Raw genomic sequence first — 19,624 nt, 5'->3', positions numbered from 1 at the left:
TTATGATTATTTTAAACAACTTTTTTATTAGGTGTCAAAACGTCCATTCTGAGTTATCAACTCTATCTTCTTGCCTTTTTGTTTTGTCTTGTTTTTTTTTAAATGGTCAATCATCACGGGTGTAAACTAGAGCTGACAAGATGCTAAACTATAAATGATAGTTGATTTAAATTTAACAACTTACTCGGTGAAGACTTTGAATAATCATCATGTTGAATTTATATCTTGTCCAGCTCTGCAGCTGAACGGGTCAACAATTCGACGTTGTGTGGTTACTGGAAATTGCATTTGTTTATTGCTCATTCAATGTGAATGTATGTCCCACAAAGCTAGCTGTTCAAGTCATCAGGAAATAAAAGGAAAAAGAAGAAGAAGCTAGCTGTTCAATTCATTCATCGGGGAAAAAAAAGCTAGCTGTCCAAGCACTCCAACTTGACGTCGTAACACAATTTTGATAAGAAATTGGCTGATAGTTTAATCAATTGTAACCTCCTCTACCTACTCCATCCACCTTTTAAAATACAAAGTATTTTAGTTTGTCCTAAATTAAATTTATTTAACTTTGATCAAAGTTTGTTGTGTAAATATGTTAAGAAAAAAAAACTCGACCCGCGGGGGTAAGACAGCCCCCGGGCATTGTGCTTAAGAAGAAGACATTCTCACGCCGGTCAAAAAAAACCTGTTAAGATCTGCAACACCAAACAATTCGACATTATTTTTAGAATATTCACCTTATTACAATATCTACGAACAGAGAGAGTGCATGTCTAGCTTTTCAAAGTGTAACCAAAAGAACAGTGACATGTAATAGAACCCTAAAATGGATAAAAGTATTGGAATGATAATAATTTCTAAAATTTTAGGGGGTGGGTGGCAATTTCGGCTAAAAATGACATGTCAGTAATGACATGCCACACGTGGGACCTCTCTCCTCGCAACAACAACACTTGGCAGCAAGTCAGAGCTATATTAAGTGCACTGGGTATGACGCTATATTAAGTGCACTGGGTATGACAGTGCACATGCACAATTTTAAAAATACATATCGATAAGAACCAAATTTTCACCATATTTACACCCCCTATGTCACATATACTTGCACCCACAAAATGGCAAGCGCATCCTCCGGATTTGCTCTAGCTCCGCCCTTGAGCAAAAACACGATTCACGCTCGCTAAAGCGCCACCTCACGCCATGCCTACCTCACACAACCGCTGCACGAGAGCGATAGAAACAGAGAGAGAGAGGGAAGAGGTAGATAAATAACATTTGTTACTGTAATATCAAAATGATACAATAATCTCAATGAAGCTAAAGTTAGGAACGATAGAAAAATGATTAGCTTTTACCTCATTGCAATGTGTTCCGGCAAAAAGATTCATGAAACAAATCAAGACATCAACCACAACATCTATGAATTGCTATTATAACATTGTAGAAGCACATTTTGCAATGTAAAAACAAAGACCATGTTTGCAACATCATAATATGTTTTTGTTTCAACATCTCAAAAAAAAATTCTTCTAACATGGGAGATGTTAAGATCATCCATTGCAACATACAAAACTCACTGATTGAGACATCATAATGTCTTACTTGGAACACAAAGAAACAAATAAACACAACATCGTACAAACAATTACTTCAAGATTGTTGACGGCACCTTCGCCACGCATTCGCCCAAGTGGTCAAGCTCGAGCACGTCCACAAAAGTAAGGTTGAATGCACGCACCGCCCACTGGTGGTTGTCATCCTTGTTGCTTAGGAAGGCCTAGATCTATGACCATCCCTACCACCCTACATCATATCACCAATCAGCAGCGGTGCCTACTGGACATGGAGGAGTAGAGGTTGTGGGGTCGAGGGAGAGGGGCTTAGCAGGCATGGAATGTAGGGGCAAAGGCAGCCCAGGAGGGAAAGGGGGAAGAGCATAGCAAAGGCAATGGAGGGACAACATCTAGAACGGAGATGCTACACGAGTCACTAGATCCAAGCTTGTGAGCATGGAGCGGAGGAATAATGGAGAAGGGAAGGGGGGGGGGATACACCATCACGACCTTGCTTCTCTTGGGGCAGCCCACGGCGACAAGGTGCAACGCATGAGAGAGATCGACATGAGAGAGGGGGGAGCCAATGGATAGCAATTGGTAAACGGTAAAGGATGTAGAGAAATGACAATCAAGAACATGTGAAAGAGGTTGTGCCACGTAATAGATAGGTAAATCTATCATAACATCATTTGATATTCAAGACTCCGTTCGAACATCCGACTGCTAGCGTTAGTGCATTACCGGAAGTGACAACATGGAGTGTGTTTCCTTTCTAAAGTAGAGTACTAGCTCTGTTTCCCTTTATAAGGCGCACACGCATATCAAGATTCGAATTAACTTTAAAATCTTTGATCAATAATTTGGATAACAATTTTAAACTACTATAATACAAAGTCTATATAGTTAAATTTGTAAGCAATTGTACTATCCAATGGTTTATAAGCATAAACAAGATAGTATAAAGTAAATGAATGATTAAAGTGTAATTTAGAAGAATGTATCATTTCAAATTATATCTTATGAAACGGAACCGAGGGATTTTGTTTTTAAGAGCATAGTAGGGGCTAGGGTCATAAGTTGACCAATCACATTAAAAAAAACTTTTTGGAAACTTAAGGATGATGTCCGTGCCTTTGTTTAGTCCTGGGCTCAGCAGAATCGCTTTTAGTAAAGGGTACGCGTAGCGTCTTATTCGGTGAAAGCAAGAAAAAAGGGCCTAGTATATCTGCATGTTGACTTGTAGAGCTGTAGTTGGTCAGTCACTGGTATTTATGTGGGCAGCGGTCCTGTTCGTTTCTCTTTTAATTCGTATTTTTCAACTTATTTTTGTAGGCCCCGTTTAGTTCCAAATTTTTTTGGCTTTTGGCTACTGTAGCACTTTCGTTTTTATTTGACAAAAATTGTCCAATTATGAACTATTTAGACTTAAAAGATTCGTCTCACGATTTCTCGGCTAACTGTGTAATTAGTTTTTTTTCGTCTACATTTAGTACTCCATGCATGTGCCGCAAGATTTGATGTGACGGGGAATCTTGAAAATTTTTGGTTTTTGGCTTGCATCTAAACGGGGCCTTAGTCGGAACAGTATTTTTCTCTCACAACAAATTAGTCGAACAGTATTTCGGCTTGTTTTTTCAGCGAAGCGAACGGGGTCAGCACCAGTGGAGCCCATGCCTCTCGGTCTCGAGCTTGTCTACTGTCCACTCCATTTCCATCTCGGAAGTCTGAATCGGTAGCAGGTCAGCGTCCAATTAGTTCTTACTGCCATGCATTTCGCACTTGGTCAACTGCTTGTGCACTAATCCAGCGTTACCAACTTTTGCCCGGGGCATGCATTCATTCGGTCATCCCTGCATGCGAGCATCCAAGCACCACCGCCACCGGAGAGAACGCCAACCCATTGCGATTGCGATGGCCGATGGGTGATCGTCAGTTCGCCGGAGCCGTGGCACCAAGAACCCTTCATTTTTCGCGTGTTCAGTGTTGCCTACCAACAATGGACCATGAGGTGAGCTTTTTTTTTTCTTCGAGAAGACGATGGCCCCGTTCGCTGGTCTGAAACTTGGCTGAAACTGACTGAAAACGCTGTTCCGGCTGAATTGTTGTGAGAGAAAAATACTGTTCCGGCTGAAAAAAGAAGCCGAACAAGCCATTTTTAAGACTCAAAAACAGGATGCTCATCTATTTTTTATGACTTTAGTGCAACGATCAACCAACGAACAGATTTAAACCTCACTACACACTTAGGCACGTAACACCAGGCTATTCTCGTCCAACACGAGCCAACTAGCAACCCTGTCCACCCTGACCAACTAACAATTTTGCATAACCTCACGCCCAGCGAGGTGGGTTACGTTGTAACATGTGCAATATTTGATCTACTTTTAAAAAACATCCAACAACATTTGAAACATACGTCTGAAGGCAAATGAAACACTTAAAACATGCATCTGAAACACTTGCAAAAACACATGAAAAACAATTGAAAACCATTGTAAACATAGCAACGTTCAGATAACTACACTTGCGACATGTATTTGAAAAAATAGATGAGACATTAAAAACTGAAGCTTGCAACATACATATACAACCATTGCAACATATGAAACATCACAATCTACTTTTGTAACATTCATATGAAACACTTGCAATGTACCTATGAAATATCTGAAACACTTGAAACATACATTTGCAACTTGTGTTTTTCACCCTTCTCCTTCTGGACGACACAGAGCAGAGCGGGGGACGGTCGGTTCCGGCCAGCCGACATCCAAGGATGGTGGCGCGACCTGGCAGCGGCCAGCTATTCCTGCGCCTGGCCTGGGCCCGGCCAGCAACGGCCCCTCTCTTGCGCGGTGCTCGGTGAGCGCGGTGGAGAGGGAGGAAGGCGGTCGCCGGCGCTCGGATGCGGTGGAGATGGAGGATGGAGGAGGGCGCGGGGGAGGCAGAGAGTGCGGCGCTGGGGAACGGCATGGAGAGGAGCGGGGACGGGACGCAAAGGAAGGCCGCCAAGAACGCCACCTCGGCGATCGGTGCAGGCATCGTGGCTACGGCAACGAGAAGAAACTACGCAACGAGGCGAGGAGGAAGAGAAATGCGTTCGTTATTTATTTTTAGATTTTAGATGGGCCGTGAGGAGTAGACCGGACTCCTCCCGCAGGCCCAGGTACCCTCACCGTATCATTACCGTAATTCGATTTCTTTGGTTAGCCTTGGGACTACCTCTCACTGGACTAGTCCAAAGCATACGACGGTGTCATAAACCGTGCATGTCTTTTGGAGAAGCTCTGGCCCATTGGGCCTTGGTCCATCAACGCGCATTAAAAGCAGGCCCGTCACGAAAGAACAATGGGCCGTCTTGCATGCAAGGCGAAGGCAAAGCTGTCTGGTCTAGGGATGGCAACGGGACGGATTCGGATCGAGTTGAGTCTCTATGCACCCGAACCTGAAACCCGAAACCGCACCGAACACCGATTCGGGTGATAATCCGTCCCAAAAACCCCGCAGATACCCAAAACCCGTTTTGTATGGCAACATAGTAAGGGCAAAAAGGACTTTCTATACACATATGCATGATATATATACACATATTTACATGTATAAACAAGAGGCAACAAATAATAAATATTTTCATGAGTCAACTTAGAATAAATTTAATAATCTAAGTAAATAAGTTATTATTAGCATATTATAAAACATGAGTTTTAATTCCAAATAATTTATTTCGGATATCCATTGGATATCCATGGGTGGAAAATCAAACCCGAAACCGAACCTGATAGGTTTCGGGGCCCCAAACCCGAAAACCGTGGGTAAAAAATTATCCTGAACCCAAAACCGCCCCATTGCCGTCCTTAGTCTGGTCTGACTTGCCTGAAGTGTTGATCTATTGACGTCCCTGTTTGCCTACTCAGGCCCTGTTTGGTTTCCATAAGTCAGATGACTTATTAAGTTAGGTGACTGAAAACTAGTAACTTATAAGTCATGCCTGTTTGGTTGTAGATGACTTATAAGCTCATTAAAGGTGTGGGCCCCACGCGAAAAGGGTGACTTATAAGTTTTAAGCAGGGGTGAGCCAACTTAAAACTTATAAGCAGGGGTGACTTATAAGTTGGTGGTGTTTGGTAAAATAAGTTACTTTTTTTTACTTTTTAACTTATAAGTAGGTGACTTATTTGAAACCAAACAGGGCCGGCTGTTGATTACTTGATTTTGATCTCGAAGTCCGAATTGGCCTTGTTTGAGAGAGAGAAAAAAAGAGACTGAGAGAAGTCCAGGATATTCCCCAGTTGAGGTGGGGCTTTATTCGTCCTTTTCGCACGGCCGAAACGATTGCCGTAGTGTGCGTTTTTCGGCGGGTTTTTTATCTGCTCTCCCGTCTGTTTTTCCCCGGATACTCCTCCTTGGCATTTCGATCCCGATTCTTTTTTCCTTTCCATGCTGCTTTGGGCGGGCAGCAGGCACGTGCCATGTCTTCGCTGCCCACTTCACGATCGCGCCGCGGCACACGATCCGATCCGGCGGGATCGGCACGACACGAGCCGGACGGAGCGTGCCGACAGGCTAGGCGCGGCCTGGTAAAGGGCTTCAACGCGGGCGCGCCTGGTGGCTGTTTCCCCTTGTTCGGAGTCGACAGACATACTGCTTCGCATGACACGACATTGATGGCTACTGTTGAGGGAACCGCGGCGATAGGTGTACACGTACTCCGTACACGCGAGGAGAGAGGCGATGTGAAGGCCGGCGATTTCGGAGCCAATGATTCGTTGTAGCGAGGAACTTGGAACGGTTGCATTGTTTTATACCAAAGTTCTTCTTTAGGGATTAAATCTTCACTAATTTATGCAAACACATGAATTTGACTCAACTTTGCGAAAGAGAGAGCCCAAAAACTGTCCAGCAAGGACAGTGTTTTCTTTTTTAAAAAAAATAAATAAAAATCATGTAACCACCATATGGCACACCCATGATCATTTGCACTTGGGAGATGGTTGCGCCACTCATGTCAGTAGATGCAAATCCATTTTCGTTTTAGCAAATCTATTTATATTCTGCCGACGCTGCTGCAAGTCGCTTTATTAGTATCTCGAAAAATGGTATTAAATAAGGCCGGGAGTGGTCAATTTTGGGCAATTAAAATCAATCCCCAGACCTTTCCCCTCCCTCCTCTTTCTCTCTCTCTCTCCTCTCCATCCAGATCCCCGCGATCGAAGAAGCCAGGCCAGGCCAAAAAGCGGCCAACCCAACACAGCTGCGCAACAGCGCAAGCCACCGCATCAATCCCACAGCCCGAGGCCCGATCCAGCGCGACCCCCCGCCGGCGGCTGCGGTTCGGCAGCGCCCCGCCATGTCCTCCTCCACCGCGTCGTGGTCGCGCTACGGCGCCGTCCCCACCTCGCCCCCTGCGCCACCGCCGCCGCAGCTCAAGCCGGAGGACGTTGCGGGCGGCGAGGCGGCGCCCTCGTCGTCGTCGGCCTCGGCGACGGCGGCGGAGGCAGGGGTCGCCTTCTTCTCCCGCGCGCGGGCGTTCGCGGGCGCCGCGGCGGGCCGGCCGCGCGCGTGGCGTGAGGTGCTGGACCCGACGGCGTTCTCGCGCCCGGAGAGCTGCGGGGAGGCCCGCGCGCGGGTGCGCCGGAACCTCGCCTACTTCCGCGCCAACTACGCGCTCTCCGCGCTCGTGCTCGTCTTCCTCGGCCTCGTCTACCGCCCGGTCTCCATGCTCGTGTTCCTGGCGCTCTTCCTCGCCTGGCTGGGGCTCTACTTCGGCCGCGGCGACGGGGACCCGCTCGTGTGCCTCGGCCGCGACGTCGACGACCGCGTCGTGCTGGCCGTGCTCTCGGCGGCCACCGTGCTCGCCGTCGCGCTCACCCGCGCGGGGCTCAACCTCCTCGTCTCCCTCGTCGTCGCGGCAGCCGTCATCGGCTTGCACGCCGCCTTCAGGGTCAACTTCTACCTCGACGAGAGGGACGCGTTCGATGTCGCCGGCAACTCGTTCACGGATAGCGCGTACGGCTACGCGCTCCCTAGATGATGATTGAGATACGGCGGGGGCATTCAGCTGATGGGGTTGTTGATTGTGTTCTGCTCTTCTTGAGGCAGGGGATTCTTGGTGGCTCTGATCCATCCTCGGATTTTGCAAGGTGTTCATGGGTGCCTCAATGTTCTTATCGTTTTGAGGTGTTATTGACTTCCTCTTCTAGTCTGCATTCTATGTATAGTGATTTTTGTGCTCAGTTTAAGAGAAATTTTTACTTGGTTTTAAGTATATTGAGTGTAGTTTGAGGGTAAAACTTATGTGATTGGTATGATTTGAATCTGTTTTTTTAAGAGGGAAATTGAAGACGCGGACTACAGTGCTGGCTAAGGCTAGTGTAAAACTGTAAACCATCCATCCAACCGAACTCGGAATAAAGGTTCTGACCTTACTTAACAAGATTAGATCAGAACCAGAAAAGATGGCAATAGATCCTGATTGTGCTCATCTCTACTTGAAAAGATGCCTAGAAAGTCATTCAAATTTCACATTTAATTCATGCCGATAGCTACTTACTAAACGACTGCCCAGAGGATTATACCACCAATGTCTTCAGTTACCGTCCACAAAAGATTGCACCCTCAGTGACATAATAGTCACTGCCCACAAAATACTATACCACCAATGCTATGATTCTGTTTCTAAGCTTGTATACCCCAGAATCCTGTTGGTGTTAGCTAGTTTAAAGCCTCCCGTTACTAGATGTTAAAAGGCCCTCCGTGTAGCCATCCCGGAATCGAGTTAAAGAGTCTTTTCTGCTCACAAAATGCTGGAAGTTCAGTGCTGATCAGATGCACCAGGACCAACCCAAAAATGACGGGCGCAGCAGGCAAGACGATCAGCGCTTGCCGTCGATGGCTTCCTTGAGCTTCCTCCCGAGCGCGTAGGCAAGCGGAGGTGGCACGGCGTTGCCAATCTGCCTGTGCTTGCACTGGATGCTGCCCGCGAAACGGTAGCTGTCAGGGAAGCCCTGCGTACACAGACCATGTGAACAAGATTCGGATGTCAAGAGACAATTTGCACATGAATGCTCTGAAGTTCTTCAAAAAGAAATGCTCTGAAGTCTAGTCTGCTTCTTGTTAAGTAATTCAAACAGTAGCAACGCTAGAGCAGGCCAAAGCTACTAAGAATTGATTGATTACTGTTACTGAATTGCAGCAGCTATTGAGGAACCAATGATCTATATGTTAAGCCTCGTTTAGTTGGACCCCAAAGTCCAAAAAGTTGCTACAGTACCTGTCACATCGAATGTTTACGGCCCGTGCATGGAGCATTAAATGTAGATGAAAAGAAAAACTAATTACACAGTTTGGTGGAAAATTGCGAGACGAACGTTTTAAGCCTAATTAGTCAATGTTTGGACACTATTTGCCAAATAAAAACGAAGGTGCTACAGTAGCCCCAAATTCCAAATTTCGCGAACTAAACAAGGGCTTACATGCGATGCGAAGGCAAATTACCTGAGACCTGGCACACTCACGAACAGTGACGATCCTGTCCTGCTCAGGGTGGAAGCACATACCGACCTTGCCCATAGGCTGGGGATCGGTCACGGATGTGGGGAAGTTGCCCTCCCAGTCCAACCTCCCATACAGCCCCTTCCATTGATTGTGCCTTTTGGCAGTGTTGGGCAGGCACCAGGGTATAAGGTCCACCATTTGCCCAGTTGACAGCTTCACCTGTGTACTCGCATAACCATTGGCAAATGGGGCATGGTTACCTAGAACAAAGGTAGTACAAAACAAATACTGGTGGACAAAGGAGCAGGCTGTGGTTACCTTCTCATCCGGTAGCTCATGCCAATCGCAGCCAGGTCGCTTTGGAATGTGCCTGCACCTGATGAGATTCAGCTCGTTCATCTCCTTGGATATGTGGTCACTTAACAACACGGTGCTGCCTCTGATCTTCTTCTGGAACCATGACACTGGTTCACTCCCATACTGCACCATAGGAAGGAGTAAATCCAGCTGATACTACCAGCCAAGGGCACCAACAGAAGAAAGCGACTGGAGATTAAGTTGAGTGACACTGACACATGCCTGTATTGTTGGCTTGCTGGCTCCATTTTCCACGGGTGGGAGATCCCCAACTGTATCTCTAACTGTTATTGACCGGAAAGGTGCCCCTGCGTAGTGTTTGCCGTCAGGGAGGTTTATCTTCAGCGCAGGGCTAGCAAAGACGTGCATTGGTTCAGGCCACTCCGGAAGGGTCTCTCCAGGTGCAGCAGCCCAGATGAATGCTCTTTTCCTGGACTGTGCAACACCATAAGCACCTGCCTCTAGAATGCCGAATCGAACCTGAGAACATGTAAAGGAAAAGGTAACAAAATTTAGTGTTGAACGAAAAGCTAGAATGCAAGAACTACTTAGTAGAGAAGAACAGCAAGCACCTGGTACCCCATCTCCAGGAGTGATGCCAGTGTTAATCTGAAGGTCTGGCCTTTGTTGAATGAAACGAAGTTCCTGACGTTTTCTAAGAGAAGGAATCTTGGGCGGAAATAATCTGCGAAAGAGAGGAATGCTAGAACCATCTCACACTGAACCTTGCTCCAGGGACTTCGATTGAATCTGTTCATCCCAGAAAACCCCTGCAAAAAGGATGCACAGGGAAAGTTATGCAATTGGTTTAGAATATCGAAAACAAGCATAAAATGTTTCCTAGTCAGAGAAAAACAACAGACCTGACATGGAGGTCCACCATTTATGAAGTCTACTTCGCCAGGCACGGGCAGATTCCTAGTCTTCTCATCAGAAAGTTTTGATGATCGTTCAGCAGCCTCAGAAGTAGAGATGCAATCATCAGCATCACCACACTTATCCATTACTGCCCTGCAAGACAATACTCAGAAATGAGTGGAAGGTGCAATGCATGAATAAGCATATCCATGATAAACAATTGTCATACTTCAAAATAACATTGCAGTTCTCCACAAATACTGCTGCTTCTGGGTGATTTTCACCAAATGCTTCCCCAGCAGGCTCTTCATATTCAATTGCCCATTTTGTTTTTGACGCACCTGCAGAATTGTATGATCAGAAAGTAAAATAGCTGTGGCAATCAAGGTGTTCCCATCAACCCATATAGAATCTGCAGGACAAGTACATACCAGCTATCTGCAATCCTTCAGATAAACCACCACAGCCAGCAAAAATATCCAGGGTTGCAAGAGAGTTGTCTGACGGCATATCATTTTTGTCTGAACCATCTAGCTCATCATCACAAATTTGCTTTCCTTTATTCTTCTTGGAAGCAGAAGGTGCCTTCCTTATCAATGACATAAGTTTAGCATTGGGTGGAAGCTGGTTCAAGATCATGCAAAGATAAGCTCAGTTAATCATCTAAAGAAATTTCTCAGGAAAACAATCTAAGCAACTGAGAAATGAAAGGTGAAACTCAGAATGTCTGACCTGTTTCAGGGATCCAGTAACAGGATCAAACAAAAGTTCACAGTAAAATACATGCTCAACCACCACTGGAAGATTTGAATTTGGAAGGGCGTCCTTCATCGTAACTTCACATTTTCCCTCTATCATTGTCACTGGCACACTCATGATATCTTCACTGTAGTATACCTGGATCAAATGACAGAATGCAAGCATTAAATCCCAAGTGACAACAGAAACAAGGGAAGTGTGAGTGGTAAGTCACAAGCTCATCTACAGCACTTAAAGAAGAATGATGCATTGATTAGACAGAACAAGCGAACCTCTCTTATATCTGACGTATAGGCTTTTGTTGATGATATGTCATCCGGCCTGTAAAACCTTCTTACATTGATCTTTGTTGATTCTGGATGCGCTTTGTTAGATCCATTAGGAGCATCGATACTCAATACATGGCAAACAACATAAGGCTTTAGGCCCACGTTTCTTCCAGCCTTGTAGGTCTCATAGCCCTCCCCTTGGGAGAAAAAATCAGGCCTAATATACAGGAAGTCATGAACATTGTATCTAATATTGTTGAAGACAAAACTGGTCCCTGAAAGTATCTTGAATTCATCACCAGCTTGGTTTCTCTCCTCACATGAGCTACAGGCACCAGTTCCAATGCCAAGTTTATCATGAGGGATGGAGAAGAAGCCACCTTTCTTTGGCAAGTATAAGCTTTTGCAAAAATATTCCACAGGTAGACCCTTCCTCTTCCTCGCCTCTGCCTTCTCCCTCTCAATCCTATTAACTTCTGAATTCTCTTTTCTGTATTTGTGACCCCATGGAATCAACTGGAGATTGACAGTCACCAATTCTTTGATGTCACCTAATTCGAATTCTTGACAATCATTAGTCAAGAAAACCTCCCTTTCATTTGCAGCATTGCCAAGAACAGTCTGAACACCTTTTTGCAGAATTCTTCCATGGATTTTTTTTGTACCATCATGTTTCTCATACATGTACTCAACAAAACACATGATGGCTTCTCCTGAATCATCTTCCAATGAGACTGATTGACCAACACCAATACTAAGATCTTGAAATGTAACACATTTGTATAGAAATTCACCAGATACTGTTTTTCCAGCTATCTGCCCTTTCCACTTAGCTTCCTTGCAAGACTTCAATGACTTATTAGATCGTGTTGATGGTGGGGTCTTTGCAGCCTGCTCCATTTCAATATTTACATCCTCTTCAGTATCATCATCATCTTCATTTTCTTCTAGCTCTTCATCGATTTCCTTTTGCTCATTTCCGTCTCTTTCCTTTGTATCCTCTGGAAAGTGTGTGGCATAATAATCACCCCATATCTTGCTGATGAATCTTGTAGTTGTTGCACGCATAAGCTTCCTTCTTAATATTGGACCCATTTTTGCGCTTGGGTTCAGATTCTCTCCTTTCATTGCTTGAGATTTCTTCTTCATCACCAGCTTTGTGTGTCTTCTTTCTTCCATCTTCAGTATAAGGCCTGTGACAAAGGCACTCCGTTGGATAGACACATCTGGAAAATCTGCAAATTGCTGAAGTATTATTTGTCCATGTACCACAACATATCTTTCAACAAGAGTTGTATTTGATGATATAAATGCAGGGTGCACGCTGTCAAATTCTGCTACTCTTTTAATCACTTCGGCAAAAGAAAGCTTTGAAGCACGACTTTGTTCTTTTAAAAGAGTGATGATGCTAACAGCCAGCCTTGCTGTTTTCAGAACCGGCTCACACCATGGTGCATATTGTTTTGTTGGCTGGCGTAATTTGTACCTGGAAAAATGATATCAATAATAATATATTAGTTGGAAGAAGGCTAAATAGAAGGTAACTGCAATATGCCGTGCTTGAAATAAAGTGTCAAATTTAAGGTCAGAGCTGTTCTTTTAATAACAAAAAAAAATAGCATTTAATTTTAGACAGTGAATAATATAGAGTGTATTGGAGCTGTTAGGATATTTACCAAGCCACATCAGTGCGAATGGTTATGCAGATCATTGAACCACCAAATTCAATAACCCACTCCTTGATTGGGCTCAGATAAATTGGAATTCCCAGATCTTGGTTCGATTTACTTGAGGAAGAAGATAGCTGCATTGGCTCAGCAGTTGAACAGCAACTACCGTCATCGTCTCTCATAAAACCTGATCCAAAGATCACTGTATCATTTTCAGCACCCGATTTCATAGGGATGAGCTCCAATGGAATGAGTCTGGAATCTGAATTATATAGAGCCCAGTTGTTCAGGATTCTCACTGGCATATCATCAGAAGAAAAGATGCTAATGTCACTATCAAATATGTATTCATCCATTTCTTGATTGTATGATTTATAGTAAGCTGGCAATGGATAGTCATTGGCAATCTCTGTTTCACTAATTTTGATGTATACATTTTTCTGTGAAGTTCCACGCTTGCCTCTCTGCTTCATCATCTTCCACTCTTCCTCTTCCTGCAATAGTCTTGCTAATTTCTCATCATCATTGTCACCTACTCCCATATGATGTTCGTCCTTTATCTTCAGAGCTCCATTTGAAGGCATAGCTGAGAACTTGTTGAATTTTACTCTAGACTTACTTTCTTCTCTTAATGCAACAAGAACAGGGAGTGTGCCCAAGATCTCATCATTGCTGGCTGCCGTCTTATCTAACCCAACAAGTTGGTTGTATATGAACTCACCATTGGAGATCACAAAGTCCTTGCTCATTGTTCCACCAGATTTTCTGTTTGAATTAATGGAACGGACAACACTGGCCAGCAACTCTTCCAGGTCCAACTGAGGATTTCCGCCAACTGATTTGGCTATCTTCATGTAAACTTCAACACAGACTCGAGCCTTCTCACTGAAGTGGTCAAAATAAGATCTGTAACTGCTTGCCGGCTTCACACATTTGTAATCAGCTATTTCTGTTGAAATCCAAATTACTGCAGTACCTTCATTGTAGCCAGAAATTATCCACTCCTTGATTCTCCCAAATCCTAAACAGAGTACACCCTTTTCCCTGTCCTTTTCCAGGCCATCGTCCAAAGGCATGATAAGAGCTGTTATGAAAATATCATCAACTTCAGACATTTCAAATGGTTGTAGATTACCATCTGCATCATGCAAGGAGAAATCAATGAGTTTTCTGGAAGGCCGACGGTCTTCAGGTTCTGTTTTTGTCAACCTAACTGCTTCTATTTCCTCTTCTTCCACCCTACTTTCCTTGATTGTGATAATTAAATCTTCCTCGGATAAGCCCAATTCTTTCTCTTTGGAGTTAGAACAGGCAGCTGCCCTCTTCGGTCTCTTGCGGACAACAGGCTCATCAGTGGTGTCATTGCTATCTGTTTTAGCCTCATGTTCAGTCACCATTTCTTCATTCTCAATGGAATCTTCCCTATTCTGCAGCTTTGCTTTGCGCTTCATTGTTCCTGAAATCCAGAAGAGCAACAAACATGCTAAGATAACTGAATGCAAAGGCAGGGATGAGATGAAACACAGGGGTTCAGATAAGGAGTTTGACCAACAGAATCGTATTTAATACTAATAGGTATAGCATTCAAATATGTGCAGAAAGCAACAGCTCAATTCTGGATCACACCAAAAGATGCACCATGTTGAATTCATGCATTACATGCAATCATACTAGGCATGCCCAGCCTGGCTAATGAACATGAGTGCATATGCAGTCATTCCAAGATAACTAGAACTGCAGGTTTCAGGCAAGATGATGAAGTTAGAAAAGACAGGATCTGATCCGTTTTATATGCTATACTAGTTTGATTGCAGATTGGTAAATCACTAACTACAGTGTAGATACTGGACACTGCATGTTTACAGAGAACAAGTTCTTCAGTTAGCCTTTTAACCATTCATATAAAGACGCCATATAAGTGCATGTCCTGAAACAAGGATGGTTCTAAACTCCAAACATTATTATCATTAAACAAGCTGGTGCCAGTGACGCCTCATGAACAATAATCCCAATGTATGCAATTAAGAAATAATGAATATACAGTTAAATTTGATACTTCTAAAGGCTCTCTTTGAGTAGTGTTTTAACTTACTACTGCTCACTCTAACCCCGCCCATGTACAACAAAGACTATACATGTTATGGTGCCTTTCCTCGACTTTGAGGCAAAATAAAGTTGGCTAAGATTACAATACCAAACCAAAAGCAAAACATCAATATGAAAGAGTCCTTAACTATATTCCCTGCGTTACTAGGTCACCATGGAACCTGGTACGCCTACAACGACGCAATTTAAAAAGTTTCACAAGTAAATGCAAAAGAAATACCTTGATTAAAGCAATGCACATAAAGTTGGCTAAGATTACAATACCAAACCAAAAGCAAAACATCAATATGAAAGAGTCCTCAACTATATTCCCTATGTTACTAGGTCACCATGGAACCTGGTACGCCTACAACGACGCGATTTAAAAAGTTTCACAAGTAAATGCAAAAGAAATACCTTGATTAAAGCAATGCACACTTTGCCTCCTCGACATTGACATGAGCTCAAGCTATGGCGAAGTGTGATAGAGGAAGGAGGCAGCGTGAATGATAGTGAGGGAGACAATGGTGAGAAGGGAGGTGGTGGCGGTGGCGGCAGAAAGGACAGAGGAAGGAAGAACCCAAGTTGGGAGCTAGCGATTCGATTCGTTTGGTTGCGGTTCCATGATGACCTAAATGTAATGACAAATTTGACAAAAAATTGTCTAAAGGCATATTGGGTTTTCAACTTTGTTTAAAGAACAAACTAAATTTGACACCCCCCTAATTCATATCAATACATATAAAATATCAGACATGTTCTAGTATCAAATACGTATCACCGTACAAGCATGAAATAAAATTGGATTTTTGAGGTAGCCTAGCTGGCATATATCAGTTTTTCCAACCTTTAATGCATCAGTAGAAACAATTGTGCCACGGTTCATAGCCTCATATGGCGCACTACAGAGAATTTATTGAAAAGGAAAATTGCTATATTGCAGCTACAAGGCATTTGGAAACAAGATCTGTAGCTGTAGCAACAGCAGAGCGTTGATGTTTTGCCATAACACCCCTGTAAAGTTCAGAATCAAGTAAATATGTGAACTAACATTTCCAAAAACAAATGTAAGAATCAAATAGCGAGCTAAAATGATTTTAGTAATTAAGTGAGGAAACAAAGACAATAGGAAACAAAAACTACACTACACTACACTCAAAGCATGATAACGCAATGTTGCAACTTCAGTGAATATTTTGTCGTTTGAGAATTTGACCTAAACTACTAACTGCAGCATATAGATTTAGTTTGAGATATTCAAGAGCAAAAGCAAGTGCATAGTATATCTCTGTTACTCCATTTGGAAACATACAATGTTTTAAATTTGACACAACAAACTTCCTCAACTTTTACTATTAACATCTCTGTTACTATTTAGATTTGTTGTGAAAATAATACAATTATCTAAAAACTGCCACGTATTCTTGAACACAGGGAGTACCTTGTGATGTAATGAGACTATAAAATACTCCCTCCATTCCAAATTATAAAGACGTTTTGACTTTTCTATACGTAGCTTTTACTATGCACTTAGATATACATAGTCTAGATATATGATAAAAGCAATGTATCTAGAATAGCCAAAATATCTTATAATTTGGAACAAAGGGAGTTACTGGTAAGTGTGCCTTTCAATTCAATCATGTTAAAATGTAGAGTAAGAAAACACATCAACACCACATAACTAGACTACAATGAAATATGCACCCGTTCATTCACTAAATATGATACCATGAAAAGAGATAATTTGTGAGAATTGGTTCATTCATAAAGTACGGCAGATCCACAGCTATCAACCATTTCATGACAAGATCAGATAAAACCACTAACGAACATTGAGGAGGCAGCAACAGTAGCGTACTTCTTGTGAATTACACTACCTGGGAAGTGCAACCGCAAAACCAGGTACAATTAGCGACTCGACCAGACCAAAAGAAGCATGCACATGTAACTCTTCACTGATTTCACAACAAAGTTCATAGCTACCAGCATTACTACTTAAATTTATTTTAACAAAATTAAGCATCTGCTTCATAAAAACTACAAAGGAGGTGAACTGAATTCGAGTCGTAATCACGTGAGAAAAGATATACCAGCACGATGAGCAGAATCCCCGGAGCAGGTCACCGTTCCATCACCGAATACGCGGTTCCTGCACGACAAAGTAACCAAATATGACCGTGCGGAAGCCAGAAAAATAAGAAAAATCCACGCCAGATCCTGACCCATATATAAATCACCTACAAGCAGCTGCACGATCAAGACGAGAAAACTATACAACCGTTGGACACAACCAAAGCAACCTACCCACGCGACCCCACAACAGCAGCAGGCAGTGAAACAAAGCCCCAAATCTACCAACGCTCGCCCTTTAGACCAGATCCCACGAACTGAAAGTCACACCGAATCAGAACTCCGCAACTCGGAAGCACACGGAGGGGTGATTTTTCCTATAGGAAAACCCCACTAGAGACCACAAACGAGAGCTCGCTACAGATTACGCAAGGCAAGCGAACTGCTGGGCGCCGCAGCAGGAGGCCCGATCACGGAGAAGCTCCTTCGATCGGTGAAACGTGGTACTCCCGCCCCCCCCCATTCATGGAAGGAAAACCGCGCCCAAAACCCTCTCCATAGTAGTACTACTACATTTGGCATGGTAGCAAAAACGAAGCGAGCAGCCTCACCAACGCGCTCACCGACGAAGCGACGAGTGGCGGCTTGCGTCGGAGGCGTGGTTCTGCGGCGGGCGCAGCCAGCGGAGGCCGAGCGCGGGCGAACGCGGCGTGGAGAGGCGAAGCGTGTAGGAGAAAGGGAAGTGGGAGTAGAGAGAAACGGGGAAGTGGTGAGGTAATAACGGAGGGCAGAAAGGAGGAACACGCCTTTTTTTTTTTTCGAGAGTTTCTCGTTACTCCGCGGTGTCATCGATGCTGGCGCCGAGTTAACATATCTCGACGTCAGCGTCCCTTACGCTAAGGTTTTGAGCTCGACATAGATTTAATGTTGACTTGGCAGGTAGCTCGGAGCCAGTCACCCTGGCGCCGAGCTCGACGCCGTAGATGCTGACGTCGAGCTCGACGCTGTTGACGCCGGCGCCGAGCATGCAGTTCTAGGCCTCGAGCGCTGTGCACTCGTTCTGTCATTCACCACCGTCCAACGTGGAGTGCAGATGCTGGTAGCCTGAAAAAAAAGGTCATGTCACCTAGCTACTGGCAATGCGTGCACGGTCAGGCATGGAGACTTGCCCGCGCTGTACGGCACCTGGAAATCACATCAGCTTTTTACTATGTTAGGCCAAGCTTCGTCACTGGCTTTTTACTGAATGGATGGCAGAGGAGAAAAGAAAAACACTTACGTCGACTCATTGGAAAAACACTGCGGCCACGCACTTCTCACATAATATGGTTAAATTTTATCAAATGATATCAAAAGCATGGGAGAGGGTGAGGGAGAAGTGCGTGGCCGTAGTGTTTTTCCAATGAGTTGATGCGAGTGCTTTTTTTTTTCTTCTCTGTCATCCATCCAGTAAAAAGCCACTGACGGTGCTTGGCCTAACACAGTAAAAAGCTGATGTGATTTCCACGTGGCGGGCAAGTCTCCATGCCTGACCGTGCACGCATTGCCAGTAGCTAGGCGACGTGACCCTTTTCAGGCTATCAGCATCTGCACTCCACGCCTAGAACTGCATGCTCGGCGCAAGTGTCAACGACGTCGAGCTCGGCGCCAGCATCTACGGCGCCGAGCTCGGCGCCAAGTCAGCATCAAGTCTACGTCGAGTCCAAGACCTCGGCGCTAGGGACGCTGGCGTCGAGATGTGTTAGCTCAGCGCCAGCATCGATGGCGCCGAGCTAAGGATCCAGATTCTAAAATCTTCCTATAGTGGTCTATTTGTGAGAAACTTAATAAAAAAGGCTAAAAAGTAAAAAAAAAATTCGCGCCGTGGGGGACCATTTTTGGCAGGCGTACGCGGCTAACCCCAAATTTTCAGCTTCGATTTTAGGAAATGGTCTTTGCAAATGAGAATGGAGATTGGACTTTCTTTCTAAGGAAAAAATAAATAGTCTTTTGCTGGGGTAAGAAGATGCTAGAGGTATTTTTTTTTAACAAAAAGATGGTTTGATCACTAAAAAAAGGGTATTTGGCAAATATGCCAAATATTACGCCGGCTCTGTTCGTTTATCTTATAATCCGTCTTTTTCAGCTTGTTTTTTAGCCGGAATAGTATTTCAGCTTGTTTTTTCAACGAAGCGAACAGGGCCGTTGACATGTTGACCTGAGTAGCCATGTAAGCAAAAGTGGTAGAGATGTAGCAATATCTTCTCTCTTATATTAATTTTTTAAAGTGTTGGTCTTGTTTTGAGGTTGTTACAAAAACATATACACATGTAAATTGTTTACAATAGTATTTTAATGTGCACAAGAAAACCAGTCAATAATCATGCACTTGTAACACATACTTCCCCCATCCCAAAATAATTGCACATCTAGTATTCAAATTTTGTCCCATAAGAAGAGCATTTTTAGCCATGGACTACCTAAATGCTACTAAAATTTTGCTAGTTTCTCTTCTTCCAAAGTGCAATCA

The 19,624-nt window shown here is 44.0% G+C and overlaps 2 protein-coding genes across 6 annotated transcripts; one reads left to right on the top strand and one right to left on the bottom strand.

Moving 5' to 3' along the window:
- The first annotated feature begins 6,679 nt into the window (after positions 1-6,679).
- On the top strand, positions 6,680-7,954 carry LOC136480322 (PRA1 family protein E-like). The gene has a single exon (XM_066477925.1). It carries the CDS (start codon positions 6,898-6,900, stop codon positions 7,579-7,581), a length of 684 nt encoding a protein of 227 aa, XP_066334022.1. The 5' UTR covers positions 6,680-6,897; the 3' UTR covers positions 7,582-7,954.
- Positions 7,955-7,959: 5 nt separating this feature from the next.
- LOC136480019 (DNA (cytosine-5)-methyltransferase 1A-like) lies at positions 7,960-17,194 on the bottom strand. 5 transcript variants are annotated; one of them, XM_066477820.1, is made up of 13 exons: positions 17,136-17,194; positions 15,890-16,056; positions 12,964-14,413; positions 11,291-12,773; positions 10,992-11,156; positions 10,691-10,883; positions 10,489-10,600; positions 10,265-10,412; positions 9,974-10,171; positions 9,618-9,881; positions 9,363-9,524; positions 9,045-9,263; positions 7,960-8,554 (listed from the first exon to the last, which is right to left on the bottom strand). In XM_066477820.1, exons 3-13 carry the CDS (start codon positions 14,406-14,408, stop codon positions 8,423-8,425), a joined length of 4,521 nt encoding a protein of 1,506 aa, XP_066333917.1. In that variant the 5' UTR covers positions 14,409-14,413; positions 15,890-16,056; positions 17,136-17,194; the 3' UTR covers positions 7,960-8,422. The 5 variants fall into 5 exon arrangements, with proteins under 5 accessions (XP_066333917.1, XP_066333954.1, XP_066333815.1 ...); XM_066477857.1 differs by having other exon boundaries at positions 9,624-9,881; XM_066477718.1 differs by having other exon boundaries at positions 9,974-10,412.
- Between the last annotated feature and the right edge of the window lie 2,430 nt (positions 17,195-19,624).

This window comes from Miscanthus floridulus, chromosome 1 (assembly GCF_019320115.1).
Source record: "Miscanthus floridulus cultivar M001 chromosome 1, ASM1932011v1, whole genome shotgun sequence".
Classification (NCBI taxonomy): domain Eukaryota; kingdom Viridiplantae; phylum Streptophyta; class Magnoliopsida; order Poales; family Poaceae; genus Miscanthus; species Miscanthus floridulus.
Note: the sequence above shows the minus strand (reverse complement) of the source record. Positions and strands in the feature narration are given on the sequence as shown.

What these genes read in the sequence shown, in the direction of transcription:
- LOC136480322 (XM_066477925.1), top strand. Translation starts at nt 6,898, where the DNA reads ATGTCCTCCTCCACCGCGTCGTGGTCGCGCTACGGCGCCGTCCCCACC.
- LOC136480019 (XM_066477718.1), bottom strand. Translation starts at nt 14,408, where the DNA reads ATGAAGCGCAAAGCAAAGCTGCAGAATAGGGAAGATTCCATTGAGAAT. An exon ending in AACTGCAATGTTATTTTGAA is followed by an intron (nt 10,413 to 10,488) that starts GTATGACAATTG and finishes ATTGTCTTGCAG; the next exon opens with GGCAGTAATGGATAAGTGTG. An exon ending in TCCTGGAGATGGGGTACCAG is followed by an intron (nt 9,882 to 9,973) that starts GTGCTTGCTGTT and finishes ACATGTTCTCAG; the next exon opens with GTTCGATTCGGCATTCTAGA.